Source organism: Candoia aspera, chromosome 1 (assembly GCF_035149785.1).
Source record: "Candoia aspera isolate rCanAsp1 chromosome 1, rCanAsp1.hap2, whole genome shotgun sequence".
NCBI classification, from domain to species: Eukaryota; Metazoa; Chordata; class Lepidosauria; order Squamata; family Boidae; genus Candoia; species Candoia aspera.
In genome coordinates this window covers 39,324,382-39,344,204 of record NC_086153.1, presented here as the reverse complement: position 1 = coordinate 39,344,204, position 19,823 = coordinate 39,324,382, and the positions used below count along the sequence as shown (strand labels likewise).

General features: G+C 44.4%; 3 protein-coding genes across 7 annotated transcripts in view; 1 reads left to right on the top strand and 2 right to left on the bottom strand.

Annotated features, from left to right (window-relative positions):
* The window catches only part of LOC134496728 (cullin-9-like), a 505,703-nt gene that overhangs the window by 59,597 nt on the left and 426,283 nt on the right, over positions 1-19,823 (top strand). The gene's annotated exons all lie outside the window — the stretch shown is intronic.
* Positions 1-19,823, bottom strand: part of LOC134496759 (phosphofurin acidic cluster sorting protein 2-like) — a 155,211-nt gene that overhangs the window by 15,453 nt on the left and 119,935 nt on the right. For 2 of the 4 annotated variants that reach the window (XM_063302473.1, XM_063302479.1), the window contains exons 3-14: positions 19,463-19,552; positions 18,902-19,027; positions 18,548-18,710; positions 11,773-11,864; positions 10,482-10,562; positions 10,063-10,122; positions 6,381-6,532; positions 3,419-3,512; positions 2,838-2,909; positions 1,196-1,323; positions 534-666; positions 209-313 (exon numbers count right to left, since the gene is read on the bottom strand). In XM_063302473.1, coding sequence (XP_063158543.1) covers positions 209-313; positions 534-666; positions 1,196-1,323; positions 2,838-2,909; positions 3,419-3,512; positions 6,381-6,532; positions 10,063-10,122; positions 10,482-10,562; positions 11,773-11,864; positions 18,548-18,710; positions 18,902-19,027; positions 19,463-19,552 — 1,296 coding nt within the window. The remainder of the gene's footprint in view (positions 1-208; positions 314-533; positions 667-1,195; positions 1,324-2,837; positions 2,910-3,418; positions 3,513-6,380; positions 6,533-10,062; positions 10,123-10,481; positions 10,563-11,772; positions 11,865-18,547; positions 18,711-18,901; positions 19,028-19,462; positions 19,553-19,823) is intronic. The other 2 variants (XM_063302485.1, XM_063302493.1) reach the window with 2 other exon arrangements.
* Positions 12,215-19,823, bottom strand: part of KLHDC3 (kelch domain containing 3) — a 358,937-nt gene continuing 351,328 nt past the window's right edge. The window contains exon 12 of the transcript XR_010067900.1: positions 12,215-12,224. The gene's annotated coding sequence lies outside the window, so the exon portion shown is untranslated. The remainder of the gene's footprint in view (positions 12,225-19,823) is intronic.

The following is a 19,823-nucleotide window of genomic DNA, read 5'->3' as shown; positions in this document are numbered from 1 at the left end:
TAATTCATTCACCTGTGGAGGTATTTACACATCTGATCTGTGTATACTCCTTTGTACATTTAATTGCTGATATGTCTTCTATTTCTTTTTTGGCCAATCTGCTCTGTAAAATCATGAACTACTTTTCACAAGTTCCCCTTCACTTTTGGCAGCAGAGGGTTGGGTTAAATGCAATCTTTGTGCAATCAGCTGCCCCAGGGCTCCTCACCTGGCCTTGCCACTCTGTGATGTTCACCAGGATGATGCTCTCAGGCAGCTGCTCATCTGAGACCAAGATCTGGTTCAGCTGATCATACACAGATTTCCGGGGCACCTGCAGCAGCAAAGCAAAGCCATGTTCAGAACAGCTCCATTCCCTGCATCATCAAAGACCATAAAGATAGGAGAGACACTGGCTGTCTTAGGAAAGCTGCAAATGCCTCCATTGTTTTGATTTGGCTTTCCCCACTTCCCATTTTAGGCAATTCATTCCCTCCCCAGGAAACAGCCTTCCTCTCCCTGCAAGCCACCATCCCTGCCCATCACTGCCTAACCTGGCTGTTCTGCCGGGAATCTGGGGAGCCCTCACTGTCCAGGCTGCCAGTTCGGTCACTGTGGCTCTTGGAGTTTTGTCTATCCTTGACAGACATACTGCGTGGTCGCCACAGTTGCTTGTTCTCAGCTTTGCTGAAAGAAAAACAGCAGGTATCAGCACAGATCTGCAGGAGGATAGCCAGGCCTCAGATGCCCAAAGAAGGACTCTGCTGGGCTATTGAGCAGATGCCATGAGCAGCCAGAGCTTCTAAGTCATCAACAGCTATTGGGACCCTGAGATAGAGACAGAAGAGGGGGAGGGAGGCTAAGATGTTCACATTTGCAACAGGGATTAAGTGGACACTGTGAAACAATATTGTGTGTCAAAGTCTATAAAGATCAACCAAGTGCACCACCATCTATGCTTCAATGTTTATATGCCAATATAGGGCTGAAAGGATATCTGGGAAGATAGCTTAGGTTTTTGAAGAATTTAACTACCCTCAAGGAACCTTAGGCCAAGAGGCCATGCCTGAGCCACAGCAGACTTGGGGGTTCTACCTGAATCTTGGCCCCACATAGGAATAACCTTCTTTATACTCTAAAAAGCTTCCTCTGCATGGCCAACATAGCTGCTACCCACGCGAGATCAGCTGCCCACTGCAGATGAGGCCTTTCTTACCTGGGGGAAACAGTGGCTGGGAACTCCGGCTTGCTTATATTGCTCAGTTGGGCAAGCCTGTCCATGCTGCTCTCCTTCAACACCGTCTCAGCTGCTCCTCCTGGACAGGAATCGTTTGCCTCCAGCTCCTGAGATCATGTGGTTATTATATTTCCAACACACCCAATAACCAAAGAGATGATGATGATGCACAGAAAGCACTGGAAAGTTTGTTGGTAGATGTGTTTTGTTTTGGAGCTCCAGAAGAATGTCACATGGATTGGCTTCACTGGCATGTCTTTTCCCCACCTTACTCTAAAAACTCAGCTGTTTTTAATACCATGTTGGCTCCCCAACCAAAGAACAGAAGTCCCTCTTCAACCTCTTCCATCTCCTCAAATCACTGATGCACATTTCTACCCACACCGCTACATCATTAGGGCCACCTTTGTAAATTCACCTCAGCCAAACAGACAGAAGCAGAAAGAATGCTAACAGGAAGGTATGAATTATGAGTTGTTCCATACTTTCAAAAAAGAGCCAAATATGTTTACAAGATTCTAGAAGGTGGGGAGAAAATCCTCGACTGTGACTGCAAAGCTACCTATAAAGAATATGTGCTTCCACTGTGCACCGAGGTGGTGGGATGAATCACCAAGTGAACTGCCAAGCAGTATGCAGCCGATGAGAACAGAGTATCAACCAAACAGAGCTATGTGCACCATTGGGTTTGCAAAACTTCACTCCTAACATTGTTCCCTTCATCCTTTCCACCACTACTCCAGTATGTAGAAATGTCAGCAGGATCTCCAATCTTTTATCAGTATCCACAGAGACTGTGGATGTTTATACAGTAGAAGAAAGCACATGGTACTGTTCTTCATGTGAATGTAGTATTGGGGAGTAGTACCCAGAATACACTGAGTGGATTACTAGTACATAATGCTAGTGTATCTAGCATTGATACACTAAGATTAATGCCAGAATTTCCCCAAACATTGTCAATGTATCTCAAAGGCTTCTTGAGTCATTTTCTCCCACCACCTCTAAAGATGCTGCTCACACAGACATTAGAACAGACTGAAGCAGGAAGATGCTCACACCAACCACTTACAGATGCTTAGCTTATGAATGGCTCCCAATTTACTGCTCTAAAAATTCTCCAAATAGCTTGTCTAGCCCCCATCCACCTGGCTGTTCTGAGTCCGTGAAAAACAATATAACAAATCACCCAGGGAAAGGATCTCTTTGTTGTGAGCAAATGGGTTTCTGATGGGTCAAAGCAGAAAACACTGCTGTTGTGTGACCAGATATGGCTGGACCCCATGAGTCTCAAGAGTCTCAAGGCAAGGGTTGGGCACATCAACACAGCAAGTGCCAACCATCCCAGAATCTCTGTAGCAGGAAGTATTCCTGAAAATGGCAGGTTTTCTTTACCTTAGGAACACTCAAATGTGCAATATTTGGAAAACTGGACCCTAAGACTGTTCTGTTCCCAATGGAATACCTATTATTTGTTCAGAATAAATGTCAACGTGACAGCCATTGACAACTGGGATCAGATGAGCAACACGAAGACAGCCATTTGCTCATTTGGACAAACTCCCAGATCAGATAGGGTGGCAAAAACTTCATAAAACAGCCAGGAAAGGAGAGGACTCACCATAGCTGCATTTTCCACAGCAGCCTCATCTTGGGTGCGTGGGATACCCACTTTCCACTTCTCTGCTTCTCCCTAGGAGAGTGGGCAGAGAGCAAGCAGGCATGGGGGAGGGAAGAAGAAAATGGATGAGTAGTGGCAATTTTGGATCCAAGCAGCCTCAGGAAAGGAGCAAAAATGGGGCTGATCCAGACACAGGAAGGACAGGCACACACCAAAATACATTGTGCTTTCTCATTGTCCAGAATATTGGAAACAGATCCAAGGGCCACAGGAGAGGTTGTAGAGGGAAAATAGCCACCGTCCCTTTCATTTTGGCATTGCAGGAGCCCAGGGGGCCCAGCTAAGTAAGTTTGGTTGGCTTGCTCCTATCCCACTTCTTCTACATTGGAAAAAGGAAGCTCATTAAGGAAAGACAGAAGAAGGAAAACGAAATGTGTGTAGCAGGAATTGTTATCAAAGCACAGAGGTTTCTGAATGGGCAGACAAGAAAGAAGGAAGGAAGGAAGGAAGGAAGGAAGGAAGGAAGGAAGGAAGGAAGGAAGGAAGGAAGGAAGGAAGGAAGGAAGGGATTAACAACTCACAGGGCTGCCCGACTCTCGCTCCTGCCCTTTTTGGCCGTGCAGACTGCTGATCTCAGTCTGGGAACCAGAGTGAGAGACGCCCTCAAAGAAGCGCCTGCAGAAGAAACAGACAGACAGACAGACAGAGAGACAGACAGACAGACAGACAGACAGAAAGAGAAATGAGGGAGAAGTGAAGTCACCATAACCCAAGCTTGAATTCCTCCCCATTCTCTGTCCCCGTGGAGCACCTCAAGCAAACCCATCACCAAAGCCCTGGTCTTACAGCAACACAAAAAAGATAGGGGAAGGGAGGGAGGGCGATCCTTGTGAGCAAAGGGTTTTTTTTAATGACACTTTTAACAGAGAAGGAATATAACAAAGCAAAGCATTGCTACTTCCAGCTAGAACAAATATATTCTCCCCAACCAACTAGATTCTCCCTTCAAGTAACTGAATCTGCAGAAGAATGAGGACAGCTATTGTCCAGGTTAGCTTTGAAATGGCTGGAAAAAATCAATTGCAAAACTGAAAGGTAACTCAGAAATCATAGGAAGAGAAGCGAAGTGAGTTTGCTTTGGCTCAGGCTTGCAACTTCATTTTGTAACAGATGTGCACCAACAACACAACCAAGGGACAGGTTCTATACTGCAGATTGGTCCAATTCCTGGCTTTTGTACAGCGTTAGATGTATTGCTGGGATTAGGTAAGACTTTCTTTATTTCCATCAGAAGGTATGGTCTCCATATACTTTATGGTAAATAGAGTTTGGAGATATGGATGTATACTCAATCTACCTGCAAAAACTCAGAGTACATGATTCTTTGCAAAGACCTTGCATATCCAGTACAAATATTGGAAAAGGAGCAGTATAAAGTATCCAGTGAGCATAGATACTGCCTACACATGGTGGAATCACCCAAATGAGCTAAGATTTTTCTTTTCAGATTTCACATTATACACACAAAGATTTTGCACTTGGCATGTGCATGCCTATGCATGTATGTCTCTACAACTCCTTTTAATTCTATGCATATGCCAGAGAATATATGCAAAAGGCTAAAACCTCAAGACAAGCTCTACTGACAGACCAATCTTAGTGTAAAACAAAAGAAAACTAATCTACTGTAAGGAGAAGAACCATCAATTGGCAACCCCCATGTGTTTCTAACATTGAGCCACCTGACTAACTCATTCATATCAGACTGAAAGTTCTTCAAAGATGGAAACATCCAAGCAAGCAGATCTCTGTTGGAGGTAATTTCAAGGATATCTTCATAAACTGCCATCTCAGATACTAAAAAGTCCAGTCCATGGGTTTATAAAAAGGCACTCCCTATTATCTGCACAGAACAGATAGTGAAGTCCCAATTGAAGAGAATATCCACAGCTCAGGGCTGAACTGTGGAGTCCTTGGTACTCTCTGAGCCTGGTTGTTTTCTTGCAGACGTTTCACTGCCAGACTAGGCAACATCTTCAGTGCGAACAGGGAGTGGGCCTTGCTCTCTGTTTGTATACAGTGGTTGCCCTGCTTGTGTTGGTGGGGGTGTAGTTCTCTCCTTGGGAGTTCCTTGATTAGGCTGTTGTCTGCTGCTTGGTTGATTGACTGAGTTAATAGTTCCCTGATTAGGGTATTGTGTACTGGTAGATAGTGAAGTTTCCTCAACAGAAAAGGATAGAAAGGGAGGCCCCCCTTTTTTCAAGTCATTGATGAACTGCAGAACATTTTCAAACTTACAGGACAAACAAAAACTTCTTTGTGGGCTAACTTGCAAGGCCATTTACCTGGTCATCTGAGATGTGCACTATGTACCTCCGTTATCTTTGCTTCAAATTTGATACAGACAGGAACATTCCTAGCAATTTATCTACCACTAAGGAAACTATTTTACAGGAAGTTGTACAGATTTGAGCTCCAGCAACAAGGAGGAACTTTTCAAGAATATTTGCTGCCTTGAGATAAACAGGCATGGCACCACTGTGGCAGCTCCAAGGAAGTAACAGTCCTGCTTCATATTTTGTAAGCAACCAGCCAGATATTCCGAAAAAGTTCAATGGCAGGGTAAACCCCCCACAACTATCTACCAGCTAAAAAAAAAGAGGGTTCCACTTCATAGCCCAGACGAGGGCAGTAAAGATGGCAAAGAGACTAGAGAGCAAGCAACCCTCTGAATATGCTGGACTACAACTTGCAAGCATAGGAGTTACAGTTGAACCCATCTGTAAAGCACCAAGTCAGAAAAGTCTGCTTATCCTTTCTTGGTAAGAAAATATTCAATTCCATCGATGTTCTGGTTGTCCATTGCACTTTTCCCAATGATGAGAACTAAGAGATATAGATTAACTATAGACTTATTCTCTCAGATTGCCACTAAATCCCCCTAAATATTACTAAAATAGGAAGCCTACCCCCCTGAAAGAAAAACCATGTGAAAATAGACACCAAAAGAGACAGTCCACGGTTTCCTCGGGCAAGCTCTAAGATACAACCTTGCTACCTGCCTCTGTTTTACCCCTGTCATTTACAAGGCAGACTCAGCACAATTGCCACAGAGGAGCTGGGCTATTCCATCAGTCCCTGCTGGTCTGTTGTGGCTTATGCAGGGCTCTTTATTAACCTGTCACATTTAAGGTTAGCCTCAAGCTATCAGCATCTATCACCAAATTACTTTATGATCCCAAGTCTCCCTTTTTCCAGCAAATGAATCACAAATGCAGAAGCTGTGTCTTGCAAGTCAACAGCCCAGCTGCATGAGGTGAAAGGAAAGCTAAGGCTGCAGTTCCAAATACAACTCTCTGGGACTAAGCCTTGCTTTGGTGTTGACATGCAAAGGATTCCTGTACAGGGGCTGGGTATGGAGTTACCTGAATTTTGGGGACAGTATTGAGAGATTGTGAAATTCAAAGGAAATCTTTGCAGGATAAATATTCCCTGCCACAGTGCATAAAACCAGACTCAGTACCTTTTCATCTGAACTCTTACCTCAAGGTTGGTTTAGGAGTGCTGTGAACACTCTCGTTATCCTCTATCTCAGGGCCACTGTCACTATTGTTGCATTCCTCAAGGCTATCATACAGTAGACCCAGGTCCTCTTCCACTTCTTGGGCCTGATCCACTGGGTCAGAATCCAAAACCTGGAGATCCCAAACCAAGGTGGGGAAGAAGACGATACAACAGCATAATCTTTACTTATTTCATCGGTTAGATTGTATTTTCTTTTTTCTATTTTTTATTACCTATAAAACACCATCACAAAAGATTAAAACTTTCCTTGTTGATACACTAGGCTAAATATGATTATATCTGAGCCATTAAAATTGACCACTATAAAGTCATTTTAAATGGATGTTATACAACTGTTTTGTTCTTTTAAATTGGCATGTATGTGGTTCTTATAGCAGCATTATAGCTTTGATGTATCCTAGAAACACATGGGGAAAAACAGAAAGTTAATGTTTATTACAAAAAGAAAATAAATTTATACATTTCTAAGAATGAAATTAAATAAGCAAAGACCAATAGGAAACAACATCACAAAAGGCCTGTATTGTCAACAGACTAACAGCTGCTGCCATTCAGAGGCTTGTTCTTTTGTCTGAAGAAGGAGAACTTTAATTCACAGAATAGAGTACAAACACCCACATTAACCCAACAATTTGAATAGTACAAGGCAGGGGAATAATACTGTATTCTCATTTATGAGGCCATACTCCTTTTATGAGGAAGGACAGAAGTGACAGAAGTGAGAAAGGGAAGGTTATCTTTGGCCAATGTAACTCAACCTCACCCCAATTCTCAATATGGAAAACCCACATCACAAGAACTGTTCTACCAAATGGACCACCTGATCCAAAATTAGCATGTCTTTTAAAAGATGAAGAGGATCAAAGACAGCTTCATTACAAATGGTTATGCCCCTTATTTAATAAAGGAGAATTCCTGGACTTATATATAAGACACTTCATTTATAGCCTATTTGGCAATTCAGGGCTATCTTACATATCTTCATCCCTCTCAAGTAATGTTTCATTTATCCTGCATCACTTGAGGTTACAGCAATCAAGAGATGAAGGTTGTTGGAGAAAAAGAGAGAAAGAGTGCATGTACCTAACTTTAGAGTCATTGGAATACTTTTTAACTCTCTCAAATTAATAATCTTGAAACAGAAATGGACAATTTTTGAAGGACTGTGGGCCGCAACTTGGGTTTCCTGATCATTCAGAGGCTATAGGAGGCCACTCATCAAGGGATAGACTATATTTTTTTACAAATTTGGGAAATTAGGGCAGGAATGGCAACAAGTCTCTGCAGAGCAACTAATACAGTGGATTATGTAAGGACTCTATAAAAACTCATGAGAAAATCTTGAAAGTGCCGCAGAATTCTTGGTTTCGCTGCAAAATACTAACTTAGCTATACTTCTCTAGAAGCTTTTAAAGAAGAAGGAAGAAATAGCTTGTGCCCTAAGTATATTATTAATCTTAGAAATGTCTTTGACATCCTCTATATTTTGAAAACATTACTGATCAATCCTGTAATAGCTAAGCACAAGCAATCATGCTATATAATAAAACATCACTGACTCTGAGGGAGCCCCACAAAAGCTACTCAATTCAACATCCTCTGCCAAGTCTCCACACTGGAGATACTTGTAAAATAGAGACACAGAGAAAACGACTGCATGCAGAAGCCCAAACCAGGCCATCAGGTTGGGGAGAAGGAGATGTTCCCTCCCCCTGAAAAGCCTGAAGGCACTGGAAATAAGTCCCACAGGATCAAAGTTTTATCCTGATAACCAAAGCAGAGGATCTGCTTTCCACTCTGCAGCATCAGGCAAAACTAAATTAATTAAACCCAAATTACAGAATCACCAATAACCAAATAATTATGCTACATGCTTTCCCTTTCTCAGGTTGCAACCCACATCCAGTGCTGCCAGCTGTTATGAAACCAACGAAACCAAGACAGGAGTCCCAATGACATCTGTCAACACTTTTAATCAATCAAACCCTTCAGGTTTGATTACCTGAAGTCAGCACAGAAATCAAAACAGAAAGGATAATAAATACTATAATAAGGGACAGCACTTTGGCCACTCGGAGGTTTGGCAAAAAAATCCTTTTATTTTGGGAGGTCTGTAGGAGAAGGTATTAAAACAGCATGTTGATGGCACTAACAGCTATTATTGTTGGGGCAAACTGTGAATGCTAAATGAAGACAGTAAAAGGTTATTAACCTAGGGAAAAAAAGACCACAGGTGGAAATAACAAGCAACAGCACCCTTCAAGGATGGGAGGAGACTTAACCTTCTTGTGCATGAAGAATGAAGTGGAAATTAGTGCACTGAAAAATCCCCATAGTACATTCAGACTGGGGGTGGAGAAATCTGTGGCCCTCCAGGACTGATAGATTCCAACTTATATCAGCTCCAGTCAGCATGATCAAAGATGGAAGCTGCAGCCTGCAACATCTGAAGGCCACAGGTTTCTCCCAGTCTACTGGTTGCTGCATTTGATACAACCAAAGCTCATGTTTTACTAGTTCAATTAGAGCTAGCAAATGCAGGGATCCCTTTGGTTGGGTTCTACTGTATTCCTGGTGGTGTCATGTTCACTGATTCAATGTAGTTTATACAACGTAACGTTTCACATGCCATGGCGCTGACGCGCGTTTCTGTTTGGGAGGGAGCTGCTGTGAGACCTTGTGCCAAGCTCTGTATGTGAAATCAGTACAATGGAATGTGTTTGGGTTATTTTCTCTGCTCAAGGACTTTTCCCGCAGACCATCAGAAACCGTTAGGAGCACCTGGGATTGTGAACTTGAGAAGATTCTACGGGGGGAGGGATTTCATTTGCACCGAGGGTTTTTAGTTGGAATTTGGCACGCTTTCATCATTCTCAGCTTTCTCTGTGATCCTGCATACTATTATTTAATAAATCAGATATCTTTGAATTCATACTCATGAGTCTGATGGTGTTTTAGAATAGGCAACCATTACAGGTGGGGCCATGCAAGCACTTTGGCCACACAGTGCCAGTTACAGTTTCTGCAGAAGTTGATCCTGCACAGAAATTGCAGGGGAATTTCTATTAAATATGATTAAACTATATTTCTACAAATTATATACAACTAGCTGTACATACTAACAGCTGCTAAGAGACTCCATGCTCTACTCTGAGACATACATACAATTCATTCAGTGGAAGAATAAACAATTATATTGTGGTAGCATGTAGGTCTAAAATAACCTTATAGTTGAAAAAATAAATCTGACACAGAATTGAATTTAAGATGGAGAGTGTTTTTGGGATTATATTTCTACTTACGGGCTTGTGTCCTATACAAAATTTGGATTTCTCTTAACATAAAATGTTAACATTTAAGACATGTAATAAGACTGTAATTTTTCACTTTAACTTTTATTTCATATTGTACTTATTACTGTCACTAATACTTGCTTCTCAGCCTTTTGGCTAAGATCAAGTACATCCATCTTAAGATAGATGTAAATCTCCTGTTTATTCACTTTGTGCTTTTCCCCCCTCTTCTTTTGGCTTTTGATTTTTTTCCCTTTTTAAAATATTCCATAAAAATGTTTAAAAAAATGCTGAGGGAAGAGGGAAAATAGTCTGGCATCGCATCTATTAGACATCCATTTACTTACCTCATCAGTCACTTTAAACCTCTTCAGCAAGGCAACAAATTTCTGCTTGAAGTTTGGTTGCTAAAATGAAAAGGAAGTTGAGAGGAAACAAATTTTAGTAATAGGGCAGAGGCTTCCCTTGCCACCTCCCTCTAGCTGGACTACAAACACACCCTGTCCTTGGCCCATTTTGCCATTTTTTCCCTAGGAGAACTAAAATATTGCCCAAAGACAGAAGCCAAGAACATCTATCAGCAGCCCAGACCCAAATTTCCAAAGGGAGAGGATGAGCAATCCGATCTGAATAGTAGCATCACTGCCAGCTTCTTCCTCAGAAGCTAACCTCTACTAGTTCTAGGAGCAGTGATGGTCGACATCCACCACAGAAATCCACCCCCAAGAATCTCCTGTTTTGAAAAATATAAAAGGGATGACTTTACTCGGGTCATTGATGTAGTTCGGATCATTTTCCGCCTGGCTTTCTTTGGCTTCCTCATTTCGTCCTCTTCGTCATATAAATCCTGAATAGAAATAGAGTTCAAGGATTTGTAGTGCTGCACGGCACACTCCCCCAGAACTTGAGTTTTGCTCAACTTTTGATGATTACCCAAACATAGCCATAACCTGGGTAAGCTTGCTGTTGATTTCTTCCTGGATTGTTTTCAACTTCCCAACTAGCTTATAGTTCTGATATTTCTAGTTGGTCTCCCATCCAAGTACAAATCAGATCCAATCCTGTCAAGCCTCTGACTTCAAACAAGGACAGGCAGGTACTGCTATCTCCTGATATACCCCAAAGGACAGTTTGTCAATCACCTAAGGGAAAGCTGGTGCATTTTAGGCGAAGGTCAAGCTTCCTGTTCCAAGAAGTAACAATGGGGTTTAAGGGGCCTGACTGTCATAGAGTTAGAAAAGAGAATGCTTCTCAAAACACAACTTTGAATTTTCTGCAACAAGCAGAGATGCCATGACTAATGAATGATGAGTTCTGAGTAGAAAGTTGAGATGGGGACTATCTCAGAATGTATGTTTTAAAAATCAGCATATTCTGGGTCTAAGGAATGTGTATGATCCACTAGAACTATTTTAGCAGTGTTGTTCCAGATGTTCTCTGACAATATATCTCAATAGAGTCACCTCTGATGCTAGAACCTTATTTTTCTCTCTTAATAGCTTTCATCTCTCTCCCAGACATCCATCCACAATGAAACAAGCCTCCTGTTTGTGTTAAGTGAAGGAGAAGGAAAGAAAAGATAGCTGATTATTCGTTTATTACATGCCTCTATTTGAACTGTAGGACAAAAATCCATTGCATCACAAATCTCACAGGTTGGGGCTCTCTCTTACCTTCTACTAGTCATACTTTTAATCAATTGTATTCTCTCTCTCTAGGGTAATCCATTCTATAAACCACAGGGACTGAGTACAGATTAGCTGCTGAAGTGGGAGGAAAGAGAGTTGCAACTGATGTACATAGTACATAGCACTGAAACATCCCCCTTCCTTGACAGCTGGAAAGGGTAGCCCCAAAAAGAAACCATATATACTTTCTCCTAATTTCTTTAAGTAAGAGTGGGGAGTCAATGGCCCTCTAAATGTTGTTGAAGACCAAGTCTCATCATCCCCATGGATTGAGGCTTTTGTAACTCAACAACACTTGAAAAATACCCAGTTTTTGAACTCATGTCTTATAAGAAAGGTAGGTAGGAAGGCAAGTAGGTAGGTAAGTACCTGGCCCTGTACTGCATCATCACTGGCTTCCTGCTCAGAGGAAAAGCTGTCTTCTTCTTCTTCAGAGTAGTTATCAATATCTGGGGAACGATCTAGAATGGAAAAAGATGGCTACCATGGCCACTCATGGACTGATATAGGAGAATGGAAGAAAATACAGCAACAAGGCACTAGATTTTCACATGAAAGGCTACAAGCAAATGGCAGAAAGAAACTGCAAGGGTTCATGAAGAAGAGAGACAGAACACAACAGAACATAATGCCAATTCATCTCAGAACAGAACAGAACAAATTTTGAAAGTTGTAATCCCGTTTCAACCTGAGATATTTTTATTAAACTTCACTAAACCATACATTTCTTCAAAATACACTGAACTGACATTATATATAACATTATATATAACAGCTGCAAGGATTTTATATGCTCTTTATTGGAAAAGATCTCTGATCTCCTCTATGGGTGAATGGTGAATTAAACTGTGAGATTATGCCTTGATGTCTAGAATAATTTTGTATCTAAAAAGTAAATGTGATGTACAATTTAATCTTATTTGGAAACCATTTCTGGACAATTTCATACGTGGACTTGTGCCACATCCCAAATTTGTGTTTTAGAGTTCTTATTTTAATCTGAGCTATAGTCTACACATTATTTACAGTAATTTTTCAAGGTATTGTTTGGCTCCCTCCCTTCTGCCTGTGTTCCCCAGCAAGTGCTACTGAAATGCTTCCTGTCTCTGATAACAAAGGTAACCTATAGCCATAATTTACCTGATTCCTCTTTGAAGCTATTCAAACTGGTGGTAATCATGACTTTGGAGAGTGTATGCCACCATTTAGACACACATTAGGAGAAGGATCACTAATATTATAGTGGATTGACAGGAGAAAAGAAAATATTTCAGGACAGAACAACTATGTAATCAGACCTGACCAAAGGATTTTGGGCAAATAGAGAAGCACTGTCATGTGCGCCGTTTCAATGTATTTGATGCATCGTAACGTTTCGCATGTCATTAATTGGATGCGTGTTTCATTTGTCTAGGGAGGATGGGAACGATTATATTTTGGCTTTGCTTTGGAATGTGTTTGTGTTATCTACTGCGCTCAAGGTTACTTTCCCAGGCTAGCAACTCTGACGATTGCTAGCACCTGTGCCGGGCGGGGCTGTTACGAGGGAGGCGGGATACGTTTGAAGCAAGGGTTTAAGTTTGTATTTGGCGCGCTTTTGCTCATTCTCAGCTTTCTCTGTATTTGCTTTTAGTACTCTAATAAATCAGATTTCATTTAGCATCCTCTTGTGAGTCTGAGTATTTGGGGCTAGGGCAATCATTACATAAAGCTGAGAATCTCAGTTCCTAACTCCGCTGGCCCCTGTCCAAGGAAGACAAGCGTCTAACTTGTGAGGGAGAGAGCCCGCGATGACCGAACCCGAAATCGTGATGATGGAGGAAGGGGAACCGGACTCGACCGTGAGGCCGTCCGGCCGACCGTCCCAAGGAGGGGAGCTGTCCGCCATCAGAGAGGAGGCGAGCTCCGGGTCGGAGAGCGAAGCCGGGGGGCTGAAAACGGCCCCGGAGACCACCGTGAATTCTCCGGGCGAGCTGCTCACCTGGGATGAGACCCGAGGAGATGCCACAGCAGCGGGGGGCCCATCCTGGAGGCAGAGATACCCCTTATCCCCCAACGTGGTGCAGGTGCAGCCAACGGAGGGCTCACCCACTCCGGATCGAATCAGAGTGCTGGAGTCGAAAATGGATTCGTTGGAGGCTATTCTGAAACAGCTGAGCTTGGATGTAACCTCGATGCGAGAGCTCCGGGAAGAATCCAGCCAGAGGCATTCAACCCCTTCCTCCCAGGGGCTGACCCCGGAACGGCGACGGGTGGTGCGGAGGCGCGAAGGGGACCAGTCGGTCCAGATGGAAATCGCAGCATCGCCCGGGCGATCGCCCCGGGGCCCCGTGCCGCTCCGAGTCAGGGAAGCACCAGCCGCAGCAGCACCGGTGGTGGGGCGCAGCCCGGCGGGAGGCGGCATGCGAGACTTCCCTGTCAAGTTTGATGGGGACCCGACCAAACTCTCGTTCTTCCTGACGAATGCGAAAGCTTATATGGAGGAATGGGGGGCGGTTTTCCAATCGGAAAAGGCAAGAATCATCACCATTGCCACCAAACTGAAGGGGAGGGCGGCAGACTGGTATGTCCAGATGTGCCAGTCGGAAGCGCCTGAACTGGAAAATCTCGAGGAGTTCCTCTGGGCGTTGAAGCAACACTTCGAGGACCCCTTAGCAAAGGAAAGAGCAAAGCGAGCCCTGAAGGAACTCAAGCAGGGGTCCCGATCAGTGGCCGATTATGCTTTGGAGTTTAAAGCGCTAGCTGGGAAGGTGGATGACTGGTCCCAAGCAACCATTATCGAGCTCTTCAAAGATGGCTTGAATACCGAGGTGCTGCGCTGGTCCCTGGGGAGGGACGACCCATACACGCTGTATGAGTGGATCCTGCTAGCAGGAAGGGCTGAACATGCCCAAGAGGTCTTTGCCCAGCGGAAGACCGCCAAGTCGGGGCGGGAGATGAAGCCCAGCCGCACATCGACCACCGGGGGAAAACCGGGACAACGACCCTGGGACGAGGAGCGTGAGAAGCGGTACGCCAAAGGATTGTGCCTGAGATGTGGTAAGGAGGGGCATCGAGTGGCAGCATGCCCGAAGGCAAAGGTGGAGGAACGGCCCGGAAAACCGCCGGCGAAGTCCCCTGCGTTGCCGAGGAAACAGAAAGCTGCGGTGGCTGAGACCGAGGGAGACGATGTGATGTTCTACGAAATTGAAGGGGAGACCGAAATCCCGCAACCGGCGGGAAACGCCAGCCACCTGCTCTAAAGGGCGCCGCTGGGCAGGTGGTAGAGGACGGGCGCGAGCCTCCAGCGGTGAGTGGCACTTACCGCATACTCATGGTGAAATTGAAATTGGGTTCCCAAGTCAAGACGGTGGAAGTATGGGCCATGATTGATTCGGGGTGTTCCCGGTGTCTGATGCACCCCGACGTGGTGGCGGCTTTGGAGCTCCCCACTTTTCCCCTACAAAGACCCATCGCATTTACTCAATTGGATGGGTCCATGGCAGGGGGCAAACCGGTCACCCATTTTACAGGGCGGGTAGCCTTGCAACTGGGCAGTCACCAGGAAGGGTTGTCTTTTGTCGTGGCTCCCGTAGGGGGCCCATTGGTGGTGTTGGGGGTACCCTGGTTGGTGCAGCAAAACCCCCAAATAAACTGGGTCTACCGGACCATCACATTTAGGGATGGGTTTTATCAAGCGGCAGAGGGGAAGGGTGCCCCAGAGGAGATGGTGGGGGTTGCGGCAGCTGCGACTCCGCCTTACCCGGCCTCTCCTCTGGAGGGCTTGCCGGCCGAGTACAGGATGTTTGCTGATGTATTCGGTGAAAAGGAAGCTGACCAGTTGCCCCCCCATCGAAAGACGGACTGTGCCATAGAACTGCTGCCCAACACTCAATTGCCTAAACCAAAAATTTATTCCATGACGCAAAAGGAACTGACTCTGTTGAGGGAATTTGTGGACAAAAATTTGGCGCGCGGATTCATTGAGCCGGCGAATTCACCCGTGGGGGCGCCGGTTCTTTTCCGCCCAAAAAAGGATGGGACATTGAGACTTTGTACGGATTTCCGCGGATTAAATGCCGTCTCAATTTCCAACAAATATCCCTTGCCATTGATAAAGGACATGTTGTCACATCTGGCCAAAGGCAAGATCTTCTCTAAACTGGATTTAAGAGAAGCCTACTATCGTGTACGAATCAAGGAGGGTGATGAGTGGAAAACTGCATTCAATTGCCCGTTGGGAGCCTTCCAGTATAAGGTGTTGCCGTTTGGGTTGGCTGGGGCCCCTGGGGTATTTATGCAATTAATCAATGAAGTTTTGCATGAACATCTGTTTAAAGGTGTACTGGTGTATTTGGATGATGTATTGATTTATACGGAAACCATGAAAGAGCATGTAGCTCTGGTAAAGAAAGTCTTGTGTAAACTCAGATCTGCTGAATTGTATGCAAAGCTGTCCAAATGTGCCTTTCATCAGACCCAAATTGACTACTTGGGGTATAGGATTTCTGATAAAGGTATAGAAATGGACCCTGCCAAGGTGCAGGCTATCATGGACTGGGAGAGTCCCCGTACCCGCAGGCAACTTCAAAGTTTCTTGGGGTTCAGCAACTACTACAGATTATTCATAAGGGGGTTCGCTGAGATTGCCTTGCCCCTAACGGACCTGCTTCGAACAAAAGGGGTGGGAGATACTAGGAGAGTCAAGAATCCCGGAGCGTTGTTGAGGTGGACGCCTGCTTGTCAAACGGCGTTTGAGCGGCTGAAAGCAGCTTTCGTCAAAGAGCCCATTTTACAACACCCTGATCCCTCAAAGCCTTTTGTTGTACAGGCAGATGCCTCCGATTATTCTATTGGCGCATTGTTGATGCAAAAAGACGAGGCAGGATGCCTCAAGCCCTGTGCTTATCTATCCCGCAAGTTCTCTGAAACTGAGAGGCGTTGGCATGTTTGGGAAAAGGAGGCGTTTGCAGTGAAAGCTGCATTAGAAGCTTGGCGGCATCTGTTGGAAGGGGCTAATCACCCCTTTGAGGTATGGACTGATCATAAAAACTTGGAGGCACTTAGTACCCCTCGGAAACTGAGCCCTAAACAGGTTCGTTGGGCTCAATTTTTCAATCGATTCAATTTTCAGTTCAAATTTATTCCAGGGAAAAAGAACTTCTTGGCTGATGCCTTGTCAAGGCAACCTCAAGACTCTGGGGCGGCGCCAGATGTGGTAAGCACCCTATGGTCGGCGCCCCAATTGGGCATGCAAGCTGTGACGCGAAGCCAAACGCGCGCGCAACAACCGCCCACCACAAGCGCTGCTCAGCCAAGCCCTTTGTCAATTCCCTCCCAATTGCAACAAAAGTTTTTAAAAGAATTGAAAACGGATACTTGGTTGCTTGCGAATAAAGACAATGTTACTTTTGACAGAGGCTTCGCTTGGAAGTCCGACCGCCTCTACGTTCCTGAAAGCCTCCGAAAAGATGTGTTAACACGTTCACACGATGACAAACTCGCAGGTCACTTCGGGTTTGTAAAAACCTTGCACCTCGTTCAGAGGCAATTCTGGTGGCCCACATTACGTAAAGATGTCAAAGACTACATTGCTTCCTGCACTGTTTGTGCAATGTCCAAGCGCAAGGTGGGCAAGCCCCAAGGGCTGCTGCAGCCGGTAGCAGCCCCCTCTTCCCCTTGGGAAGAAATCTCCATGGATTTTATTGTAGAGCTACCACCCAGCCAACGCAAAACGGTCATTTGGGTGGTCAAAGATTATTTCTCCAAACAAGCCCACTTTATCCCCTGCGTGTCCATTCCGTCAGCGCGTCAATTAGCCCGCCTGTTCCTTGTACACGTGTACAGGCTACACGGATGTCCCTCCCGCTTGATTTCGGACAGAGGTACACAATTTACCTCGCAGTTTTGGCGGGCGTTTCTCAAGCTGTTAGGCACGAAGCAAGCCCTCTCCACGGCTTGGCATCCTCAAACGAACGGGGCCACTGAGGCGGTTAACTCTACTCTAGAGCAGTACCTGCGCGCTTTTGTGAATTATCAGCAGGACAATTGGGTAGACCTTCTACCATTTGCTGAAGTGGCTTACAACAATGCAGTGCATCAAAGCACTGGGCAGACCCCGTTTCGGGTAGCTCAGGGTAAAGACTTTGTCCCTATCACTGATCTCCCACAACCTCCTGCAGGTGCAGTCACTACAGATGATTGGTCAACACAACTGGCTGACTCTTGGCCAATGATTCAAAATGCATTGGCTGATGCTCAAGCGGATTATAAATTGTATGCTGATCGGAAGCGGGCCCCCCAACCTGCATTCCAAGTTGGGGACTCAGTGTACCTTTCTACCAAGTTTATCAAGTCATCACAACCTTCAAAGAAACTTGCGCCTAAGTTTGTGGGTCCTTTCCCAATTATCGCTCAGATTAACCCTGTGACTTTTAAACTTGATTTGCCTCATAACCTTAAACGCTTACACCCTGTTTTTCATTGCAGCTTACTCAAACCGACTATTCCTTCTGATCGCTGGCATCGGCAACCTCCACCTCCCACCCCCATCATGATTGATGGTCAGCAACACTTTGAAGTTAAAGAAATTTTGGACTCTAGACGCCTTCGCAATACTTTGCAATATTTAGTTCGTTGGAAGCATTTCCCTCATCCTGAGTGGGTCGCTGCAACAGATGTAGCTTCCCCGGTTCTGGTGGCCCGTTTCCACTCCGCTTATCCCTCGAAACCAGGTCCCTAGGGGTATTTTAGGAGGGCGGTATGTCATGTGCGCCGTTTCAATGTATTTGATGCATCGTAACGTTTCGCATGTCATTAATTGGATGCGTGTTTCATTTGTCTAGGGAGGATGGGAACGATTATATTTTGGCTTTGCTTTGGAATGTGTTTGTGTTATCTACTGCGCTCAAGGTTACTTTCCCAGGCTAGCAACTCTGACGATTGCTAGCACCTGTGCCGGGCGGGGCTGTTACGAGGGAGGCGGGATACGTTTGAAGCAAGGGTTTAAGTTTGTATTTGGCGCGCTTTTGCTCATTCTCAGCTTTCTCTGTATTTGCTTTTAGTACTCTAATAAATCAGATTTCATTTAGCATCCTCTTGTGAGTCTGAGTATTTGGGGCTCAACTAAACTCTGCAAGGTAAAGCTCCACAAATAAAACCTTACCAGAAGCCTTGATTTTGGGACCAGAGGGGACATTTCCATCTTCATGATCAATAGGTTGACTAGAGAGTGAGTAGATGCTGATTTCAGCCACCCGGATGCTCACATCCTTGATGTTGCTGTGAAGGCTCAGGAGTTGCCCTCCATCTGTTGGGTGCTGCATGACCTGAGTAGAAGATACAATACAAGAGGCCTTTGGCATAGACTGATGCCCTTCCGTGCTTTTCTAGGACAAGGTACAAAGCATCCAGGATTATGTTCTGGTCCTAACACTACACCCTGAATAAGTGTCTCCTATTCTCCATCAGTTCCTGGATGACTGAAGGTGTGTTACAATTTTTCTGCAGTTTCCTTTACCTCAGCCATGTTAATGATGCCCACTGCCAGAGTCTTGTAACCCAGAATAGTTCGATTCTTGTACCGCTTTCTGCGCTGCAGCATGATCTGCAGCTTGTTACCATCTCTTTTCAGGAAATGTGGATACTGTAAAAAAAGAAGACAAGATATTCACATAAATGACCATTTTTGGGGTGCTTCTGGTGAAACATCCACAGAGAGGTAAAAAAAAGGAACAAACCAGATCTCTCAAGCAGCCTCCATATATCCTTCATTTATGCTTCATCTTATCACCACAGCACATATGTGATTGGAAAATAGCCTTAAGCTGTGCTCAAAATAAACTAATTAGGAAAGTAAGTCCCTTTGAAGACTGTGGGGTTTACTTTAGAATAAATATACCAAGGATTGTGCTTTAAGAATACCGATCGTATGCTACAAATAAGAAGACAAACACTGTTCAACAACTCATAATATAGTTACTAGAACTATTCTTAAATACACATTCTATTCAGAATAGGCAAAGAAATCTTTTACTAAGAAACAATTATCTTTGGTTCTGCCCAAGAAAGTTAAAATTACCTGCAGTGAGAATGTTAATTCCAGATCAGTCTCCATCAAGCCTCCAGGTGGTAGAACATATTCATTGGATCTCAAGACTCTTTTTGAGCCCTGTAACAAGTCCAGGAACAATCACTGCAACATTGCCTCAATTTAGTTATCACAAACAACAATATAATACATACATGTCAGTAGGTAGATCAGTTAGAGATACATACATGCCCCTACACATGCCACACACATATACACACACTCATACTTGCATTACATATAGAACCTAGTAAGTTAAATTGCTTATTGGGAGCTGCAATCATTCACAAATAGACCTATTCACAGAAAACCAAGCTAGGGAGGCTAAGTAACTTGCTAACAATTAGAGGTG